Source organism: Mirounga angustirostris, unplaced genomic scaffold (genome assembly GCF_029215605.1).
Source record: "Mirounga angustirostris isolate CCGP_5_RB_7025 unplaced genomic scaffold, mMirAng1.0.hap1 SCAF_1, whole genome shotgun sequence".
Lineage (NCBI taxonomy): Eukaryota > Metazoa > Chordata > Mammalia > Carnivora > Phocidae > Mirounga > Mirounga angustirostris.
Window position 1 is genome coordinate 80,842,286 of NW_026991709.1, and position 22,070 is coordinate 80,864,355.

General features: G+C 40.0%; 1 protein-coding gene across 4 annotated transcripts in view; it reads right to left on the reverse strand.

Annotated features, from left to right (window-relative positions):
- VPS8 (VPS8 subunit of CORVET complex) overlaps positions 1 to 22,070 on the reverse strand; it is a 252,839-nt gene that overhangs the window by 230,696 nt on the left and 73 nt on the right. For 2 of the 4 annotated variants that reach the window (XR_010409242.1, XM_054504291.2), the window contains exons 2-4: positions 9,413 to 9,652; positions 8,404 to 8,472; positions 1,874 to 2,004 (exon numbers count right to left, since the gene is read on the reverse strand). Coding sequence is in view for 3 of the 4 variants with exons in the window: in XM_054504291.2 (XP_054360266.1) it covers positions 1,874 to 2,004; positions 8,404 to 8,472; positions 9,413 to 9,565 (353 nt within the window). In the remaining variant the exon portion in view is untranslated. Of the gene's footprint in view, positions 1 to 1,873; positions 2,005 to 8,403; positions 8,473 to 9,412; positions 9,656 to 17,086; positions 17,108 to 22,070 lie in introns of those variants that run through there. The other 2 variants (XM_064584184.1, XM_054504292.2) reach the window with 2 other exon arrangements.

Genomic DNA, 22,070 nt, shown 5'->3' on the forward strand with positions numbered 1-22,070 from the left:
TTCTCCCTTTCCTTGCCCCCACTCATGCTCTCTCTCTCTCAAATGAATAGGTAAAATCTTAAAAAAAAAAAAAAAGCCAAGAGATGACAAGTGTTGGTGAGGATGTGGAGAAAAGGGAATCCCTGTGCACTGGTGGGTGGGAATATAAACTGGTGCAGCCACTGTGGAAAACAGTATGGAAGTTCCCCCCAAATATTAAAAATAGAACTACCATATGATCCAACAATCCCACTTCTAGGTATATATCCAAAGAAAACAAAATCACTATCTCAAAGAGATATCAGCACTGCCACGTTCATTACAACATTATTCACAATAGCCAAGATAATGGAAATATCTTCAAATGGGTAAAGGTAAGAGGTCACACACACACACACACACACACACACACACACACACACACACAAGTATTATTGAGCCGTGATAAAGAAGGAAATCCTGCCATTTGTGACAACATGAATGGACCTTGAGGGCATTATGCTACATGAAGTAAGTCACACAGAAAAAGACAAATACTATATGATCTAACTTACATGTGGAATTTAAAAAAAGACTAAAGAACAGTACTATCAGGGGCTGAGGAGTGAGGGAAATGTGGAGATGTTGGTCAAAGAGTACAAACTTCAAGTTGTAGGACGAATAAGTTCTGGGGATCTAATGTACAGCATGAGGACTATAGCTGACAATAATGTGTTATACACTTGAAAGTTACTAAAAGAGTAGATCTTAAATGTTCTTACCAAAACAGAAATGGTAATTATGTGAGGTGATGAAGGTGTTAACTAACCCTATTGTGGTAATGATTTCACAATAAATAGTGTATCAAAGAATCACACTGTACACATTACATTTGCCTAATGTTTTTTGTCAGTTATATCTCAATAAAGCTGAGGGAAAAAACATATTTATCTATTTGTAGGAGATAGTGATGAACAGGTTAATATATCCAGCAATGGTCCCTATCCCACAAGAGTTGACATGCTAAAGAAGACAGCACTAATACAGGCAAAATTTAAGAAAGGAAAAATACACATGACTTTATCAACATTAAAGTTACACATGAATTCAATAAAGTATTTACATTATGCTTCCTCCACTTCGCTTTCCTTTTCATGTGCTCTCCAAGAATTTGGGAGGTGAAAAGCAGCCAAAATGAAGTTATTTAGGGTTAGAAGTCCTTTTCCCAAATCTTTAATCATTTTGTGATTCTCCTCTGAACCCATTCCAAGGGAATGAAAGAATGCTGGATCTGACCTTAGAGAGTGGGAGGAAGGGGATGGGGAGTGCAGAGAGCATAAGGGTGGCGAGGTGAACCAAACTCCACGTTTCTACCACAGACACTGTGCCAAATTGGACTCGTACTCCCTCCTAGGGCTTTACTGCTTCCGGGGGGCCCCTGGCTGCTATTAGGGCTTCCTACTGGGGGTGCAGAGGACAGTGGTCATGGCATCCACCTTTTTATTTTCATTTTTATTTATTTATTTATTTTTAAAGACTTTATTTATTTGAGAGAGAGAGAATGAGAGAGAGAGCACATGAGAAGGGGCAGGGTCAGAGGGAGAAGCAGACTCCCTGCCGAGCAGGGAGCCCGATGCGGGACTTGATCCAGGGACTCCAGGATCATGACCTGAGCCGAAGGCAGTCGCTTAACCAACTGAGCCACCCAGGCGCCCCATGGCATCCACCTTTTTAGCTTCTCCCCTCAACAGTGCCCAAATCTTTAGGATCTAATAAGCATATTATTTCCACCTAAGTGGGCCTTCTATTCCCTATGCAGGGCTTCAGCAGACCACACTGTAGCATAAAGACATATTTACATTTTAAATGATCAATACTGCAACTATATGCAAGTGTGATTTAAGTGAATACTTACCTTTTTAAGTTGGTCCTGTCACCACTATCTGAACTTGCCACAGACGAAGTATCATAGGAGTGAGAATCAATAGTATCAATGTTTAACAGTGTAGGATCCTCAAGAACAAAAGACTCATCTTCATCATCAGTCTAAATTGGAAGAATATGGATCAATAAATTCACAATTCCAAATACCCTATAAGGCAGACAGGCATTAATGGGTTTCTTGAAAACACTCGTGCTTATTTCTGCTTTTTTCTCTCTTTTCCATGCATTGTTATTGATCAGAGAGGCATAGAAGAGAAAATTAATCTAGACAGATCTTTGTCTCTATAAAGAGTTCACTCCAAAAATTTCTTCCTTGTAGCAGGAAGAAGCAGTTATGCAAATTATTGTTAGCAGAATACTTTTTAAAATTCAAACCTCTATAGATGCTTTACGAGTTAACTAACAGCCAGTGGCTAATTAGAAGAAAACAAATACCACCTTACTACAAATAGTATGCCGTGAGAAATATGACAAACAGAAGAAAGGCATCCTGGGCTTGAAAGAGCATCTGCAAACACAGTGATTTCATAAAATGGATTTTGCTCATGGAAAAGGACATAGTCCTCAAATATATGAGCAGGAGTTAGAGGTGATCCTAGAAAGATCAGCTGGGACCCAAACTGTAAAAAGCCTTATATTCCATTAAGCCAGGTGACAGCAGGGCCCATGTCCTCCTTGTCTACCACTATATTCCCTAGTGCCCAGAGTTCAATGCCAGACATGTATCACTAATTTAATGAACTAGTGTACTATATATAGTAGACAGTAGGAAGGCAACTAAGATGTTTAAGAAGTAGACACACATGATGGGAACCACCTTTTACAAGGATAAATGGGGCAGTAGGAAGATGGATGAGGGTACTGGGGGAGACTGAGGCAAGGAAACTATGAAGAACCATTAAGAAGATAAGGCATTGTCAAGGAAAAAGAGGAGAGTGGAGGCTAGGAATGTGGCAGAAGAGGTCAAGAGCAGGAAAAATGAAAGAGACATTACTGAGAAAACCCAAGGACCCTGGTTACCATTTAAAGGGGGGGTGCTGGGAGGTGGGGAGGTAAGGGAGAAATCAAAGAGGATTCCAAGGTTTCTAGCTTGAACAACCAGGCAAAAGATGATACTTCTGAGCTAAGAAAGCAGAATAATGGCAGATAAAGCAGAATAAGGAGTTTAGCTTTGAACAGGGTGATTCCGAGCAACAGACATTAAAGAAAAATGCTCTGATCATACTCCTTTCGGTTGGACTGCATTCTGCCTTACCATTTCCATCGATGCCTATATGAGAGCAATCTCAACTCATTATCTGTACTCTCCACCATTGCTAGCTATTGACTACCACCTCTGCTGAAAGTACTAGCCAAATCCACTGGCCTATCTTCAGTCAGCACGCCCTTGTCCTCTTGGCATCATTTAACACTACTGACCACTCCCTACGTCTTGAAACTTTCTCTTCCCTTGGTTTCCAGTACATCTCTTTCCTGCTACTCCTCCCAACTTACGAGGCCTCTTTTACTAGTCATGTTCTCTATTTTCTCCTCAGCCCAACCTCTGATTGATGCTATTCCCTGGAATTATATTCTTAGCTCTCGTCTCTTCCAAGTTCACAAACTTCCTATATGGAGCTAATCCATACCTATAGCTTCAAGTCCCATGTCATGCTAATGACTCCAAACTTCAGTATCAACATTTCTCTTGAGGTTTAGGCCCATATTTCCAACTGCTTTTCAGGTATCTACACACACACGTCTGCTAAGAAAAAGGCTAGAATTAACAAGGAGAGATTGTCTCTTGAGAGCTGTAGAGTGGAACAACTGCTGTAGGGAAAAGGGAAAGGAAATAATCTAGAAATGAGAACTGCAGCACCAAGGACTTAAGCAAGAGGGCCAATCAGAATCTTACCTGATTTTCTTAAGCAGCCTTGGGATGTAATTAAAGAAAACAGATCAGTTAAACTAAGCCAGGGTTGAGGGCTTACAGAATACATGAAAGAAAAAGTGAAGGAAAGAAGAGAATTGAAGCCTATCAATAAGGCTGAATTTAAAATTACTATCTACACAGCAGAGATATCAATTTTCCTGCACGGATATGTAAAATCTACATAATCCTATCAAATTTCAGTGTATGTATGTGTCATTGTATGTAAACTAATAAAGTGATTCTAAAACTTACATGGAAATGCAAAAGACCAGGAATAACCAAGGCAATCTTTAAGAGCAACAACAAAGATCTGAGACTATTAGATATCAAAACCCATTATATCAAACATGTAGAAAGACCAATGGAATCAGACCCACACATATATGATCACCTGATTTAAAACAAAAGTGACATCACTTTTTTTTTTTTTTTTCAGTAAATGGTGCTGGCTCATACCTCACACCATCATATACAAAAAAATCCAGATGAATTGCAGATCTAAGTTTGAAGGCAGAAAAAAGAAAGATTTTAAAACAAAATAAGATAGCATCATCATGACCTTGGAATTTTCAAAATTTTCTTAAAATAAGACACACAAAAAACTAACCATAATGGAAAAACAAAATAAGCTGAACTACATTAAGAACTTCTGCTCATCAAAATAAACCATTAATAGAGTGAAAAAGTAACCCACAGAATGGAAGAAGATATTTGCAATACATATATCTAATAAAGGGTTTATATACATCACATATAAAGAATTCCTATAAATAAGTTTTTTTTAAAAAGTGAGCAAAAGACATGAAAAGGCAATTCACGAAAGAGACATCCAAATGGCCCAACCCTATGTCAAGGCACCCAATTTCATCAGTTTTCAGGGAAATTCAGATTAAAACTATGATGTGGTATCACTACACACCTATAAGAACTGAATGGATAAAGTGAAAAGGAGAAAATTCAAGTTGATGAGCATATGGTATTCAGAACTCCCATATTGGGCTGCTGGAAGTATGTATTATTCTGACCACGTTAAAAAACCTGTGGCAGTATCTACTAAGGCTGAACATACCCGTATCTCATGACCTAGCAATTCTACTCCTATTCCAAGTATAAAACCAACAGAAATGTGTGTGTGTATATGTACATGCATACATATATAGATGTGAATAAGAATATTCACAGCAACTTTTTTTTTCAAGATTTTTATTTATTTGACAGAGAGAAACACAGTGAAAGAAGGAACACAAGCAGGGGGAGTGGGAGAGGGAGAAGCAGGCTTCCCATGGAGCAGGGAGCCCAATGCGGGGCTTGATCCCAGGAACCTTGGATCATGACCTGAGCCGAAGGCAGACACGTAACAACTGAGCCACCCAGGCACCCCTCACAGCAACTTTTCATAGTAATCAGAAATTGGAAATTACACAAATGCCCATCAAAAGTAAAATGAATAAATAATGGTATACACATAAAGAATTTTATGTATGGGGGGATGCCTGGGTGGCTCAGCGGGTTAAATGGCTGCCTTCAGCTCAGGTCATGATGCCAGGGTCCTGGGACTGAGCCCTGCATCAGGCCCCCTGCTCAGTGGGAAGCCTGCGTCTCCCTCTGCCTGCTCTGCCTGTCACTCCCCCTGCTTGTGCTCTCTCTCTCTGACAAATAAATAAAATCTTTAAAAAAAAAAGTTTTTGGGTGCCTGGGTGACTCAGTCATTAAGCGGCTGCCTTCGGCTCAGGTCATGATCCCAGAGTCCTGGGATCGAGTCCCACATCGGGCTCCCTGCTCAGCAGGAAGCCTGCTTCTCCCTCTCCCACTCCCCCTGCTTGTGTTCCTGCTCTCGCTGTCTGTGTCTCTGTCAAATAAATAAATAAAATCTTTAAAAATAAATAAATAATAAATAATTTTAAAAAAGGTTTTTTTATGTATGGGAATGAACAATTACATACAAAAATATGAATGAATCTAAAAACATAATATTGAGGTAAACAAGTCAGACACACAAAAGCACATACTCTATCATTCCATTTATATGAAGTTCAAAGCAAGAAAGCTGATCAATGCTAGTAGAAGTTAGGACTGTGATTACCCTGGGGTTAGGTACTAAACGGGCACACGAAGAGGTTCTGGGATATTAGTAATGTTTTATTTCTTCATATGGGTTCTGGTTGCACAGTGCATTCAGTTTGTGAAAATTCACCAAGCTACACACAATTTGTGTACTTTTCCTCTATGTACGCTACACTTGAGTAAAAAGTTCAAAATAAGTATCTGGCTGCACAGTAGAAATGAAGTGAAGCAGGAACTACCCAGACTGGGAGACTAGGAAGAAACAAGAGACTTGGTCTTGATTAGGTCAAAAAACAGGTTTAAGGAAGTAAGAAAATGGGAGGCAAGGGGGTGGCTATGGTTAGAGAATGGAACTTCACAATTAAAAACCTCAGAGGTAGCACAGTTTCAGACAAGGACAAGGCATACTGCCATTATTTCATGCCCTAAATTCTGAGATACGTGATGTCTCCGTAATCTCTAGCTTTCCAGTCTATAAAACATCTTGGATGTCCATTTCTTCCCAACCTCTCGGCAGATTGCTATTAATGAACATTATACGATATGTGCACCCACATATCCTGGAACGAGTGCTTATTCACATTTTGCACTTCTGCCCTTTCCATTGTTTTTTTCTTTTTTAAAATCATTTTAATACTTTTCCCCCAATAGCCTTCATACGGTTCTACAACTTAAATTTTTATTTTTGCTTTCACTTATCCACCTGCCTAGCTCCTTGGAGATGGGAAGGCTGGCCAATGTCCAGTCCTATTTCTCTCTCAAAGTCAGAGACAGTCATACAGCATTTTATAATCCCAGCATCTAACACTATGAGCAAATATGTGAGACATGCAAATTACTAGTGAGGATGGTATTATCTTCTCAGATAGATTATTATCTTCTCAGTAAACCACTAATGACCATACTTACTATTACTCATAGAAAACTAAATTGTGCAAAGATGGTTTTTCTTCACTATGAACTAGTTTCATTCATATGACCACTTTCTTTGCCATTTTTTTTTTGAAGATTTATTTATTTATTTGGGGGGGGTTGGAGGGAGGGGTAAAGGGAGAGGGAAAATCTCAAGCAGACTGCCCGCTGAGCGTGGAGCCCAACGCAGAGCTGGATCCCATGACCCTAAGACCATGACCTGAGCTGAAATCAAGAGGCAGATGCTCAACTGACTGAGCCACCCAGGGGCCCTTTGCCATTTTTATACAAATATGTTCAAATATGGCTTTATATACAACCTTCTAAGCGTGCTTTTATTTCACACTTAGTAAAATAATTGAAATGAGGATATGATTAAGACATTAACAAAACTGACTAAAATTAATCTCTTCATCTCTAAATGAAAGATTTCTTCTCTATTAGAAAGCAGTAAATAAGTATCACTGTAACCAGTTATTCTTTCATTGACCAAAGCCTTCTGTGTCAAAATTTAAAATGCTACATCTTAACACAGATCATACATTTTTTAAGTTAAAATATATTCAAAGTAACAGCAACATCAAACGGATATAAAAATAGAAATCAAAGTCATACAGGAATAATAAAAGATACAATTCACAAAGAAAAGTAGTTTGCATCCTATAAAGTGTTGGCTACAACCCCCGAAGTATAGGGGTAAAAGTAATAAAGACCAAGACCCAACTCATTCAGCGGGCATCGCTTTTGGAGAACCTCTGCATCACTATCTTTTAGAAAACTATGGATCCAAAACAGATTCACGCATTTAAAAATCTTTCTCAAATTTGAAGCTAAAACTTCCAAAAGGAGTCTTAAGCAAATTCTTAAAAGATCAAGAAGACTGAGTTGAAGAATGGTCAGCAGATGCCAGGTACATAAAAGCTCCCATATGTCACCACCATGTTACTTCCACAAAGTTCCTTTATAAAGCCTTTCTGACCTGCTAATTCAGAAAAGAATAACATCATTTCAAAACTCTGAGAAACTTTTTAACAAAGACGGTACTCATAAGATACTCTGGGGAGGCTTTCCCTTTACACAGCAGGATGATGAGGTGCATTTCAAGGTTGCAGCTGCTCTCTAGTATCAGAGGATGAGCTATCTGAGTATCACCGGTAGAGAGGACATTATTGAAACATAATACAAATCTCAAAAGTGACGTGAATTTACTATTTCAACTTGCTTACTAAAATGTTTTCTCAAATCTACCAAGTCTAAGGCATTGTACTGGGCACAGACATGAACAACACATGGCTTCTGCCCTTGAGAAGTTCACAGCCTAGATGAGTGCTGTCCAACAGTACTTTCTGCAACAACGGAAATACTCTGCTCCTGTGCTATCCACTATACTAGCCACTAGCCACATTTCAACTGAGAACTTAAAATGTACCTGTACAACTGAGAGACTGAAATTTCAATCTTTACTTAACTATTATTAATTTATATTAGAATTGCCACATGTGACTAGTGGCTCCCATACTGGATGGTGCAGATCTAGATACATACACTATAATTAACCCAAAAGCATCAAAATCAATTCCATAAAATGACCGTGATCATTAATATACACTTACTTCATTGAGTATGCTTTCCAGTGTTGGAGGAGTGTCAACTTGAGGAATATCAAACTCTTTGTCATCAATCTAAATAGAGAAAAGAAATTATTTTCATATAATGCTGCTTTCCCTCTTAGAATATTGTGAGGGTGTTTAAATTTATTAGAGCCATTACCAATTAAGAGACAAACATATCACCAAACTGATCATGCAGAGAGCCAACTCGATGATCCATGGTAGTAAGGATCAGGTCAAAAGACTACAGAATTGTTTCTTATCCTATCCACATATTCACTGATTCTCAAAGACAAATATACACTGACTGCACCATCTTGACAGCCCTGTCTAGAAAGCTTTTGTTCATGAACTCTGACCTGTGCATTCTAAACAGGACAACACAGCATGTCTCATGACAAGCCCCAATTTTCTAAGTGTAGAAAGCAGTATACAAAACAATATACGAGGTCATAAGCAATATACAAAGGTCTGACGTTGCATTTCTTAGTTATTTCATAAATTACGGTGAGAAATGATTAGGTCAAGCAAATTGTGATTAAATATTCTCCTGGTCACAAAAACTTATTACTATCAAATCAATGGGAAAAAAAAAATCACTGCACATGGGACGCCCCACTGGCTCAGTCAGTAGAGCATGCCACTTGATCTTGGGGTCATGAGTTCACGCCCCATGCCGGGTGTGGAGCCTACTTTCAAAGAATAAATAAAATATTTTTTAAGAATCCCTGCACAAGATTCCTAAACCTAGCACTAGCTCTATGATCTTGAGCATTCATTTAACATAGCCAGCTGCACTTTGGCTTCTTCCTCTATAAAATGGATTATCAGAGTATGTGAGGCTCAGATGAGAACATACATTAAAGTGCTTCATAAATGGTAATGACATACACAAATGAAGAGTGATATTATCCCATAAAACTGCACACAGACTTCTATTAATTCATGCAAAAATGACACATTGAGTCTTTAGGTATAGCTCTAACCATCTTAACAAAAGCTGAATTTTTACCAGATCATTTTTGAACTCCAGTTCCTTGTCCAGATCTATGTAAGAGAATTTTGAAAGTGAAGCTTCAAGACTGAAAGACTTATTCAGCTCTTCTTCAGTAGTCTTGGCACTGAGGCTCTGTTCCACGTTTTCATGGTCTGGTTCATTTTCCATATTTATAATGATTATAATTCAGTGAATCCAAGCAAGTTTTGTTTTGTTTTGATTTTTGGCCTTAAATCATGATGACCTGAATGATCTCTTCTCAAAAAAGAAAAAATATACATTATTTAGATTTCCTCAATTGGACATTCCAAAGACTTATGTGGTCAGACTTTTGTGGAAACTGATTGTTCATCAATCATCTGATTGTAAGGCAAAGAGAAATCAGCATGGTCTGAGGTATGATACTGGGGGAGAGTTTCTATGGGAGCACAAAGGAGGAACATCTAACTCAGGAGTCTGGGAAGTCGCCCACCACCCAAAGTCATTAAGTCTGGTGACAGTGACAGACTTGCGGTAAGTTCAGCCACTAGACTTGGTACCATCCAGATTTATGTTTTAGCAGCATGAGGGTAAACTGGTGCCAAGAACTGCACTTAACCCCTCCCTCATACTCCCAAACCTCAGAGTAGATCTCCAGTTCCCCTGGAGAAAAGCATACAAATCAGTTTTGCCGTTGGCCTCCATCCAGGGCCACAGATGTCTCAGGGAGCTTGTGTAGACACAGAGGACCCAGGACAGATAGCTAGCCACTTAATATGACACTAGCAAACCTAAGCGTTCAGATTACGGGAGACAACAATGATGCCAGAATAAAATAAGACCGCAGCCAACTAGGGATTTCTAGGATTTCTAGGAAGAAAGCTAGTCATAGAAAAACATGGACATTCTCAGAGAAAACTGAAATACTAAAAAAAAGTATGCAAATTTTTTATATATTTCATAGCTCTAAAGGATACAATGCCGGATCAAAAAGAGTTTTGTTTACTTGCAAAATAGAAAACAACTGTCTGCAAAATTTCTAGAAAACTAAAAACATATTCAGGAAAAAGTAATTTAAGTTTAATGATTAAATTTGTTCTTAAGTGTTTTTAGTTTGTGTTCTAATTAGGCTACAAGTGGCCAAATTTTTAAAAGTCCCTCCCTGAGCTCTGCCTGTTTAGAAATAAAAAAATAAAAATATGAAAACAGAAATAACGCCATAGTAATAATGACAGTAAAAACAAAGCTCATTTTGTTTTCTAGACTAGCAATATACAAAACAATATATGAGGTCATAAGCAAGATACAAAGGTCTGACATTGCATTTCTTAGTTATTTCATAAATTATGGTGAGAAGTGATTAGGTCAAGCAAATTGTGACTGAATATTCTCCTGGTCACAAAAACTTATTACTATCAAATCAATGAGGAAAAAAGTACCCAGCCACATGCAGTAACTCTCTATGGGAAGCTTTTTCAAACTACATACTGTCCACGGCCCACCATATGAACTTCTCTCAATCCCACTCCTTAATGAAGTGAAGGCAAAGGAAGGGCTGACAACTAAGCCACTGAAAGAACTAACTGTTTAAAAAGGAGTTGAAAGGGGCATCTGGGTGGCTCAGTTGTTAAGCGTCTGCCTTCGGCTCAGGTCATGATCCCAGGGTCCTGGGATCGAGCCCCGCATGGGGCTTCCTGCTCGGCAGGAAGCCTGCTTCTCCCTCTCCCATTCCCCCTGCTTGTATTCCCTCTCTCGCTGTGTCTCTCTCTGTCAAATAAATAAATAAAATCTTTAAAAAAGAAAGAAAGAAAGAAAGAAAAAGGAGTTGAAAATTAGTTGCTGGTATTGTTTAAAAAAAAAAAAATGCCCAAAATTCACTGACAATTTTATCCAATTAGGCTCCTTTTTTTAGTATTTATGATGAATTTCACTTTGTGCAAAGTTTCATTTTTATCAGATTAAAAGAAATGAGTATCTATTATATGTAAGACATGTAGACCATGAAGACTTATTTTTAAAGAGCTGAAACCAATTTTTCTAGCTAGTACATTTGGTATATTACCAAATACAGACTAATTTCTTTCACATGTCACAGAAATAGACTCCAAGGCTCCGTCCTACAAACACATGATAGTCAAATACATTCCTAGAAGACATAACTGAGGGCACTCTGTTTCTGGCAACATTGGAAAGTAGCTTTCCAACCTCAGGTACTAAATGTACTTTTCCTTTTGCAGTGAGCCAAGGGCAGAAGCAATATGAGCTTATATGCCTTTCTTCAAAGAAGACTCATGACAAATTCCTTCTTAATAAAATTCTCTTATTTGTACCACTTAGGAAAAATGATTACAATTAGTCAAGGAATGTTTGCAAACAAGCATAATCTAATTCACATTCAGTGATTCTTGAGGACAGCTATTTTTATTCTTACACATTAAAAAAATAATGGAAAAGACCACAATAGCCACACCTAAAAAAAACCCCACTTTTATTTAAATGACTTAATAACTGAAAACATTTCATTCTTCACATTGGTCTTTGCAAAATAACTCAGGAAGTAAAACAATTTTTTTCTGGCTTTTTATACCTCCTATCTGGTGTTACTTAAGAGGTTCTCACGGCAGCTCAGCATCTGTGAACACCAGTACCACATTCGAGAAGTTTTACATGATCGAGCATCCCCTGAAGAAAGAGCACCATCTTGCCATGCTACCCTACTCCATTTCCAGCCTCCACTTCACTGAGCTCCTATTATTGTGATATGCTGGCAAAGTGCAAAGAACATAAGCCAGAGTCCGTTAAAATGAGGTTTTAATCTGGGCTTTACCAGTTCCTATCTGTGACCTTGGTCAATTTGTCTACCTTTCTGAGCCCCTCTATTTCTACACCTTTTAAGATGAAATATTGTGGCCATTTGTGTTGTTTGCCCAGAGCAGCACCTCTTGCTAGGGGCAGGGCTCCTTCAAATCATGTGGTTCTTGTGGAGGCTGCCAATCAAAAATCCCCTACTAGGGGCGCCTGGGTGGCTCAGCCGGTTAAGCATCTGCCTTCGGCTCAGGTCATGATCCCAGGGTCCTGGGATCGAGCCCCGCATCGGGCTCCCTGCTCCGCAGGAAGCCTGCTTCTCCCTCTCCCACTCCCCCTGCTCGTGTTCCCTCTCTCGCTGTGTCTCTCTCTGTCAAATAAATAAATAAAATCTTAAAAAAAAAAAAAAAATCCCCTACTAACAGTGCATAATGTAGCCAGAGTGCTTCACTGGGATTCATTAAAATGGAACTGGTGAGGAAAAGCCGCTTCCACTATTCTCTAAACAACGAATAGTAAGGGCGAGCAGCACCCCCACCCTCCACCCGACCCTGTTCTGCAGAAAAGGAGGTCATTTATTCAATATATATCAACTAAACACCGAAACACCTACTATACTTGTCACTGGAGATCCACCTCTACGAACAGATTTTACATTCTAGGAACAGATTCTCTAGCAAGAATAAAATCAACCTACAAACAGAACCAGAGAAGAGGTCAGAGTATCCTGATACCACTCAGGACCCCATGTTCTAGTCTTCTGATGTTCGCTCTGGCCACAGCATTCTGGCAATTTGGCTACATAAGCCAGCATCCTCTCCCAACACACTCACTCGCTCTCTCTTTTTTTTAAATCACTTAAAACGGAGAGTCCTGACTCTTAGAATGCAACTACCTATTTGCAGAGCTACATAAACAACATAATGACTGTAAAGCATTTAGAATAATGCCTGGACACAGATTTGGTTCTCAAGAAATATTTGCTATTATCATTTAAAATTTCCTCAAGATTTCCACATTCTTCCAAAGTTAAAGATCCTGAAACAAGATCGAGTACTTTTGTAAAGGTCTAGCTAGTTCTAAGCATATCATAAGGATACCTTATTGGAAGGATATACTTACTTCTGCTCTCAGATTAGAAGTTTCTTCATCAGTTAAATGTAGGGGTTTTATCTAAGACTAGTACAGCCCCCAGCAAAGCATCAGAGACACTTCAGAAAAAAAGTCTAATTATCAAAATAAGTGTGATATACTATAAGTTACTAAAATTGTGCTTTCGCATCAACTTCCTCTTTCATCACTTACCAGCAATTATACCTTTATGTTACTCAGCAAATTTATTCAACCCAAATAGACCTAGGAATCAAAAGATACCACACTCAGGTATTTTTTTGAAAAGGAGAGTTCACTGGAGCAGTGTCTCCACATTTTTTAGAAATTGAGCTGTGCCTGAACCTGCCTGTGGTAGGCAAGATAGTAGTGCCCAAGGATGTCTGTCCTGATCTTCAGGACCTGTGACTGGGTTACCTTACATGTCCAGAGGAACTTCACATGTGTGATTAAATTAGGATCTGGAGTTGCAGAGATTATCCATGTTGGCTCAATATAATCACAAGGGTCTTAAAATGTGGAAGAGGGAGGCAAAAGAGAGTGTCAGAAAAGAGACAGGACAACAGAAGTAGGGTCACAGGGATGCCTGGGTGGCTCAGTTGGTTAAGCATCTACCTTGGGCTCGGGTCATGATCCCAGGGCCCTGGGATGCAGTCCTGCATTGGGCTCCTTGCTCAGAGGGAGCCTGCTTCTCCCCGTGCCTGCTTCTTCCTCTGCCTGCCATTCCCCCTGCTTGTGCTAACAAATAAACAAATAAATTCTTTAAAAAAAAAAAAAAGGCAGTGTCAGAGAGATGCTACGTTGCAGGCTTTGGAGGAGGAAGGATGCCAGGAGCCAAGGAATTTAGGCAGTCTCTAGTAGCTGCAAAAGGCAAGGAATAGGATTCTCTCCTTAAGCCTCTAGGACCCCAGCCCTGCCACAGCTTGATTTTAACCTAGTAAGACCAGTGCTCTTCTAGTGCACTAGGGAACTAAAGAACTGTAAAATGATAAATCTGTATTTTTTTTAACCTACTACATTTGTGGTAATTTGTTACAGCAGGAATAGGAAATGACTACACTAACAAACTTCAATTAATTTGTCTCTGGACCCATTGCCACCATTCTGAAATACTAATTCTTCCCTCATCACTTGGTGTTGCCCAAATATTTATTGAGCAAGTTCTTCATTCCAATACACAGACCAATGATGAAATGTTTAATACAGGACACTTCTATTACGCATGATGCAGACACTACTTTCAGATACCACTTAAGTGCTATCCCAGGACAAAGGTTGGCAATAAACTACTGATAATTTCCTCTGAAGACTAAATTCTACAACTAGTTCTCCACCCAAACATCCTGCAATCTAGTGTTCCTATAGCGGATGCCAAGCTGGACAGTACCTGCAGGCGACACAATCGTTAAAATCAATGGTTTCTCAGTCTCTCCCAGAATGAAATCACATTATTCCGACAAAAAAATGTAGGTCATAGAATCAGGATTACCCAGTATGTTGTCCTCTTCTCAGCACTGATAAACTAATATTTTAATAGTTCTGATTTAAGATTATCTGACATCTTGACAGTTCTGAAGGCTATTCCCTCTTAATAAGGTTATTCCCAACCAATTAGTAATAGATTCAAGGACCATTTAAAAATAATATATGTATGATATAAACATCAATGACCCCATTTTAACACAGACGAATGGAATAAGAACTCCAGAATGTGACCTGTATTAGGCTGGGCTAATACAGAACTCTTCTACCAACTTTTTGTTGTAGTAGTTTTGTTTTTACCTTGGCAGACCTTCCCTACCATGCTCAAATTCCAGGATCCTATTTAATTCACTGGCATTCTTTTCCTCCTAAAAGTGTCATATGAGACACCTTTCACAGTATGGTGAGTCGAATCAAATTTTGTTTTTTTCACTTACTGTATCCCCAAAAAGGTATCATGAAATCATGATACGGAAAGAATATTACATTCCCACTTTGTTTCCAGCTTTCCCAATCCAAGTATTTCTCTTCTTCCATTTCTTTGTCTTGTTTGGTCTTCTCGTGGTTTGTTTTGTGAAGAAAAATACAATAGATGATTAACCTCTATTTGTTTTCTATTCTCTTTCTCTAGTAAATGGACTCATTTTGAACAGATCCCAATGCCTACAGTATAAAATTCCAAATTCTACCTACAACTATTTGGTCAACTAATCTTCGACAAAGCAGGAAAGAATATCCAATGGAAAAAAGACAGTCTCTTCAACAATGGTGTTGGGAAAACTGGACAGCTAGATGCAGGAGAGTGAAACTGGACCATTTTCTTATACCATACACAAAAATAAATTCAAAATGGATGAAAGACCTAACTGTGAGACAGGAAACCATCAAAATCCTAGAGGAGAACACAAGCAGAAACCTCTTTGACCTTGGAAAAGCAAAAATAAACTCGTGGGACTTCATCAAAATAAAAAGTTTCTTCACAGTGAAGGAAACAATCAACAAAACTAAAAGGCAACATACGGAATGTGAGACGGTATTTACAAATGACATATCTGATAAAGGGTTAGTATCCAAAATCTATAAAGAACTTATCAAACTCAATACCCAAAAACCAAATAATATAGTTAAGAAATGGGCAGAAGAAATGAACAGACATTTCTCCAAAGAAGAACTCCAGATGGCTAACAGACACATGAAAAGATGCTCAATATCAATCATCATCAGGGAAATACAAATCAAAACCGTGATAGGATACCACCACAAATGGCTAAAATTAACAACACAGGAAACAACAGATGTTGGCGAGGATGCAGAGAAAGGGGAATCCTTACACTGTCGGTGGGAATGCAAACTGGTGCAGCCACTCTGGAAAACAGTATGGAGGTTCCTCAAAAAGTTAAAAATAGAACTACCTTATGACCCAGAAATTGCATTACTGAGTATTTACCCAAAGGATACAAAAATACTGATTCGAAGGGGTACATGCACCCCATTGTTTATAGGAGCATTATCAACAATAGCCAAATTATGGAAAGAGCCCCAATGTCCATTGACTGATGAATGGATAAAGATGTGGCGTCTGTATACACACACACAAACATATAATGGAATATTAGTCATTAAAAAGAACAAAATCTTGCCATTGCAATGATGTGGATAGAGATGGAGTGTATTATGCTAAGTGAAATAAGTCAAAGACAAATACCATTTGATTTCACTCATGTGGAATTTAAGAAACAACACAGATGACCATATGGGAAGAGGAAAAAAAGAGAGAGAGGGAACCAAACCATAAGGGACTCTTAACAACAGAGAACAAACTGAGGGTTGATGGAGGGAGGTGGGCGGGGGGTGGGCTAAATGGGTGATGGATATTAAGGAGGGCATTTGTTATGATGAACACTGGGTGTTGTATGTAAGTAACGAATCACTGAATTCTACTCCTGAAACCAATATTACACTCTATGTTAACCAACTAGAATTGAAATAAAAATTTGAAAGAAAAAAATAAATAATAAAATTCCAAATTCTAAGCCTAGGATTCCAGATATCACATGAGCTGACCTTACCTTCCTTTACAACTAAACTTATTAACCTGTATTCAGAGTCCTTCAAGAAGAGCTTCCCCTTTCTATCCATGTCTGCTCACACTAGTTCACCTTCCCTTTCCTTTTCCTCTCCATTTATCTAAGTTCCTTCTTTCCTTCCTTCCAGGCACCTTCCTTCCCTAAGCATCCTCTGAATCTAGAATGCATGTCTTCTTTATAACAGTGCCTTGGCGCTTTCCTCATATTGATTCATTAGTTAACTCACCATGTGGCTATGTCTCTTGTCCCCAACTATACAATACAAATGCAGCCATGTGGAGCACCTGCGTGGCTCAGTTGGTTGTGCGTCTGCCTTCGCCTTTGGGTCATGGTCCTGGAGTCCTGGGGAGATCAAGCCCCGTGTCAGGCTTCCTGCTTGGTGGGAAGTCTGCTTCTCCCTGTGCCCCTTACCCTGCTCATGTTCTCTCTCTCTCACTCTCTCAAATAAATAAATAGAATCTTAAAAAAAAAAAAAAGGAAGAAAAATGTAGCCACGCTTCTTTGTATACTGCACATCACTGGGCTCACTGACTTGCATAGGTATGTAACGTTCAATAAATATTTACTGGGCACCTGGGTGGCTCAGTTGGTTGAGCGACTGCCTTCAGCTCAGGTCATGATCCTGGAGTCCCGGGATCGAGTCCCGCATCGGGCTCCCTGCTCAGCAGGGAGTCTGCTTCTCCCTCTGACCCTCCCCCCTCTCATGCTCTCTCTATCTCATTGTCTCTCTCAAATAAATAAATAAAATCTTTAAAAAAAAAATTAAAAAAAAAAATATTTACTGATTACACTAAGAATTGGAAGACAGGGCTAACACCTGTGTTGCAAATTAAATTGATCAGTTTTATTACCTGTAATTGTTAAGCTTCATAGGATATTATTTGACTCACAGCCTATAGGAATCTATGCCATAGTAAGCCAAGTTATAATTGAGCTCTACCTTTATGTAATCAGGCTTGTCAACTACTGTCGATCATATTCATCCCTCAGGTATCAGCTAAAACTCTGCTTCCTCCAAAAGCCTTTTTTTGTCCTGCTCAACTGAACTAGGTTCCCTGTTAATATGCACTCATAACATCGTTCTCCTTCTTCACTAAACTTGTCACATTGCAATCATTTTTTCAGTGTCTGGACCACCACTGCCTTCCCTCAGGCAGGAAAGTAATAAGGTTCCAGGAGAGCAGAGACCAGATCTGTCTTGTTCACCACTGTATTCCTAGTGCTAATCAACTAACCAATCCCTCCCTTCCTCCCCCCATAAGCAGCCAAGCAACACTGAATCACTGGCTTCGAGGGCTTCAAGTACCAGTTCTGGTCATTCAAAATAAGACAGGGTTAGTCATTCTCCCCCCAAAAGCCTACCACCTTGCAAGTTCCATTCTTTGCACCTAGATGAGATTTTTTACAATCCTTAACACTGATTTTTTTTAATGATCATTTAGTTCATGTATAACATGACACAAACTCCACAATTTCAGATGTTTTGTGTTCTTTTACATTAATTCAGCCTACAAAGTCAAGATGAAACCGTGGAAATGTATCGTATGTCCCTTCCATTTACAGGAATTCAGTTTATCTTCAGCAAAGGTAAAGAGAAAAAAAGAAATGATTCACACAGAAATGGGGACTCTGCACACCATTCCACTCAATACTCTACATTTCAGGGTGAGCATGGGGTAGGAGATTGGTGTCTGCTGTCCTTTTGGTCAGTCTCAGTTCTTTTTTTTTTTTTTTTTTAATTTATTTATTAGAGAGAGAGAGAGAGTGAGAGAGAGAGCGCAAGAGGGGGTAGGGTTAGAGGGAGCAGACTCCCCGCCGAGCAGGGAGCCCGATGCGGGACTCGATCCAGGGACTCCGGGATCATGACCTGAGCCGAAGGCAGTCGCTTAACCAACTGAGCCACCCAGGCGCCCGGTCAGTCTCAGTTCTTGAATGCCTCATAAATAATTATCCGTTTCACCTGTGCTTCAAATAACAACTAGCATGCTGTTGCAACACGGAGCAAAACCCGGCTGTGTTGCACTTCCTGAGAGATAGGTCAGTCTCCACCATGACTCCTCCCCAGGTACTTTTCAGGGGTACTCAAGTTTCACCTTACTCATGGACTTCAGAAACAGACCCTGTGTTAGGTAACAATGCTACCACGTACTTGGATGAGATGCACACTTGGCGGGCGCCTGGGTGGCTCAGTCGTTAAGCGACTGCCTTCAGCCAGGTCATGATCCTGGAGTCCCGGGATCGAGTCCCGCATCGGGCTCCCTGCTCGGCGGGGAGCCTGTTTCTCCCTCTCCCACTCCCCCTGCTTGTGTTCCCTCTCTCGCTCTCTCTCCCTCTGTTGAAAAATAAATAAAATCTTTAAAAAAATAAATAAATAAAAATAAAAAATTAAAAAAAATTAAAAAAAAAAAGATGCACACTTGGCCCCTGAGTTTCTTTCCAAGAATAGGCACATTTAGGCCCACAATGCTCAGAGCTGCCACTATGAAAAAGCCCAAACCTCTGTTTCTCTTTCTCTTTCTCTTAGCAAACGTCCAAATAAGAAGAGTAATCATTTAAAATTTAGGAAGTGCATATAGAACAACAAATGTTAAAAAGAAAAGTGGAGGAAAAGAAGAGTACCTAAGACCTGCCGGTCTGGTCGCATGATGCTAAGTTACTATTATGTTACTAAGTTATTGTTACGAATTGTCAGGCACATCCTTCAGCCACAATCTAAAAAAGAAAAAACTAATCCTCTACGACAATATACAAAATAATAGTAAGAACTAGGTCTACGAATATCTGTTATGCATAAAGCCTAATATTATTCATCAGTTTTATATGTGTATAAGTAAAATGAATGAAAGAGAAAAAAAAATCACTTCTTTCCAGCTTTCAGGAAGTCCCTACTATTGTAAGAATCACTCTTCAGGGGCGCCTGGGTGGCTCAGTCAGCTGAGCGTCTGCCTTGGGCTCAGGTCATGATCTCAGGATCTGGGATCGAGCCCTGCTCGGCCGGAAGCCTGCTTCTCCCTCTCCCGCTCCCCCTGCTTGTGTTCCCTCTCTGTGTCTCTGTCAAATAAATAAATAAAATCTTTTAAAAAAAATTAAAAATTTAAAAAAAAAAAAAAGAATCACTCTTCAAAGATCCACCCACCCCTCAGAGAACTTCTCCTAAGAAGCACATGGGCCTTGTGTAGGCTGACATATATTCCCCTTCTTCTTCACTAAATTGGTATGAGTGAATTCTTTAAGTTAAATGCACACAAGACAGGATTCCATTCAGTTGTAGGTTGAGTACATGGTGGCTTTCCAACTCATCTTAATTAACTTCCAATTAATTGTCACCTCAATTTCTTTTGGTTAGGTGTCAAGAAGGACGTAGTCACAAGAGATTTTTTTTTTTTTTTTTTTTTTGTAAAGAGCAAAAGGAAACTTCTTGCTCAACTGCTAGGAAAAACAATTTTGATTACAGTTAAAACATCCCTTCACCATTTTTCCTTTGAAAAACTGCTCCTCCTCCACATTACCAAACAAGTAATTTTAGTTGTGCTGCCAATCAAATATCCTATCTACCTAGCCAGAAAAGTAGGCACAGGACATTCTTGTATCCATTTGGCCAATCATTGTCCTTCCCTGGAATTTGTAACTACTGAAGGTAGAGGAGTTTTCTCTTCTGGGAAGATGTTAACACAGGGGCTAAAAGAATGAAGATAATGCAAACATAAATTCAAGATTCAATTAAGACTAGAACAGTTTGATCTGACAAATATATACAGATTACACCTGAAGCTGTGGCTCAAGAGGCAATCTAACCTTTGTGACAACTCTAAACAGATCGAAAGTTAAACATACTTCCTTAAGTTCAAAACGTCTCACTTTTCGTTCACATACATAACTGACATTTTGTATCACAATGGTTGACATCTTTATGAAAGAGTGAGATATAGCTAAAAAGTGCCATGATGCCTCAATATCCTGAAGACAAAAAACATCCAACCGCTGATGCTGGTCCAGATACAAAGAAAATAGAGGATAATCAACATACTATTATCTTAGAGCTCTGGAAAGAATTTTTTCACATATAACTATTTCTCTTTGACATATAAAGCCTATAGTTCAACCAGAATTTTTCCCCCACCTATCTTTACTCTGCTTTCTATGGAACAGGCCAGCTTTACCAGAGGATTCAGTATCTATTCTCTGCTTCAATTTAACCATGAGCAAACCCATGTCTTACACAAACACAGGTAGATTCTCCATCCCCATTTTTATTAGACTTCAAACACACAGACCTGACATGTAATTACCTCCCAATCACAGACATCCGGAGTTGGTGCCACAAGTCAACATCCATGATTGTTTTGTGTTTTCTTTTTTTTGGAGGGGGGGGGTTGTGTGGTAGAGGGTGGGCATGCAGAGGACGCAAGACTTCCGGTCCATTCTATATGAGTCTAATATTAGGAGGTTAGGGAGGGGGCATGCCTAGTTGAAGAAGGCTCCCAGCTGATCCTGATAACCCATAGCCATGGAACCTCCCTGGCTGACCCTACTTCATCCCACCCTAACCTCCCTTTGAAGCAAACCCAAACACTTTAGGCAGCTGTTTCCCTCTTTTCCCGGGTACCACACCTGGGAGAACTAACTAGGACACAGGAGTGCCCTCAAACTTTAGAGACCCCCCTGTCCTCCTGCTCTCACTCTGGAGCACAGCTTGCAGGCAGAGACAAACTGCAACCAGCCTCACAGGGTGCGCACCAATCCTAAGAGGTGGACACCTGATCTAGGTCTCGGCCTCACACTTGGGGAGCACACTCATCCCAGTCTTTGAGGGACAGACGAGCCCACACCCGTGCGCCGGGCCGGAAAGGCGGGTTGCACACCTGTTCGGTCCTGGGGAAGAGAGTGATCATCCACCTCCTAGTCTCACAATCAGGGAAGCGGGTGCAACCTGTCCTCAGCCCCACATTCGTTATGAACAAGTGGAAACCTCCTGACCCAACTACAGGCCAAACGCAGGACACGCCTCTCCGCCCCAAAGTCAACCCCACCCGGCCCTCGAGCCCCGGTCCAGTTAGTCCGCCTGGGGCTGCTCCGTCAACCACTCCGAGGCCGCGCCGCCGCACGGGGGAAAGGGCCGAGGCTCAGGAACCCGGCGTGCGTCCTCCTCCCGCCGGGGGGACAGCGGCTCACTACTGTCCCCACCCCGTTGGCCTGCTCCCGGGAGATTC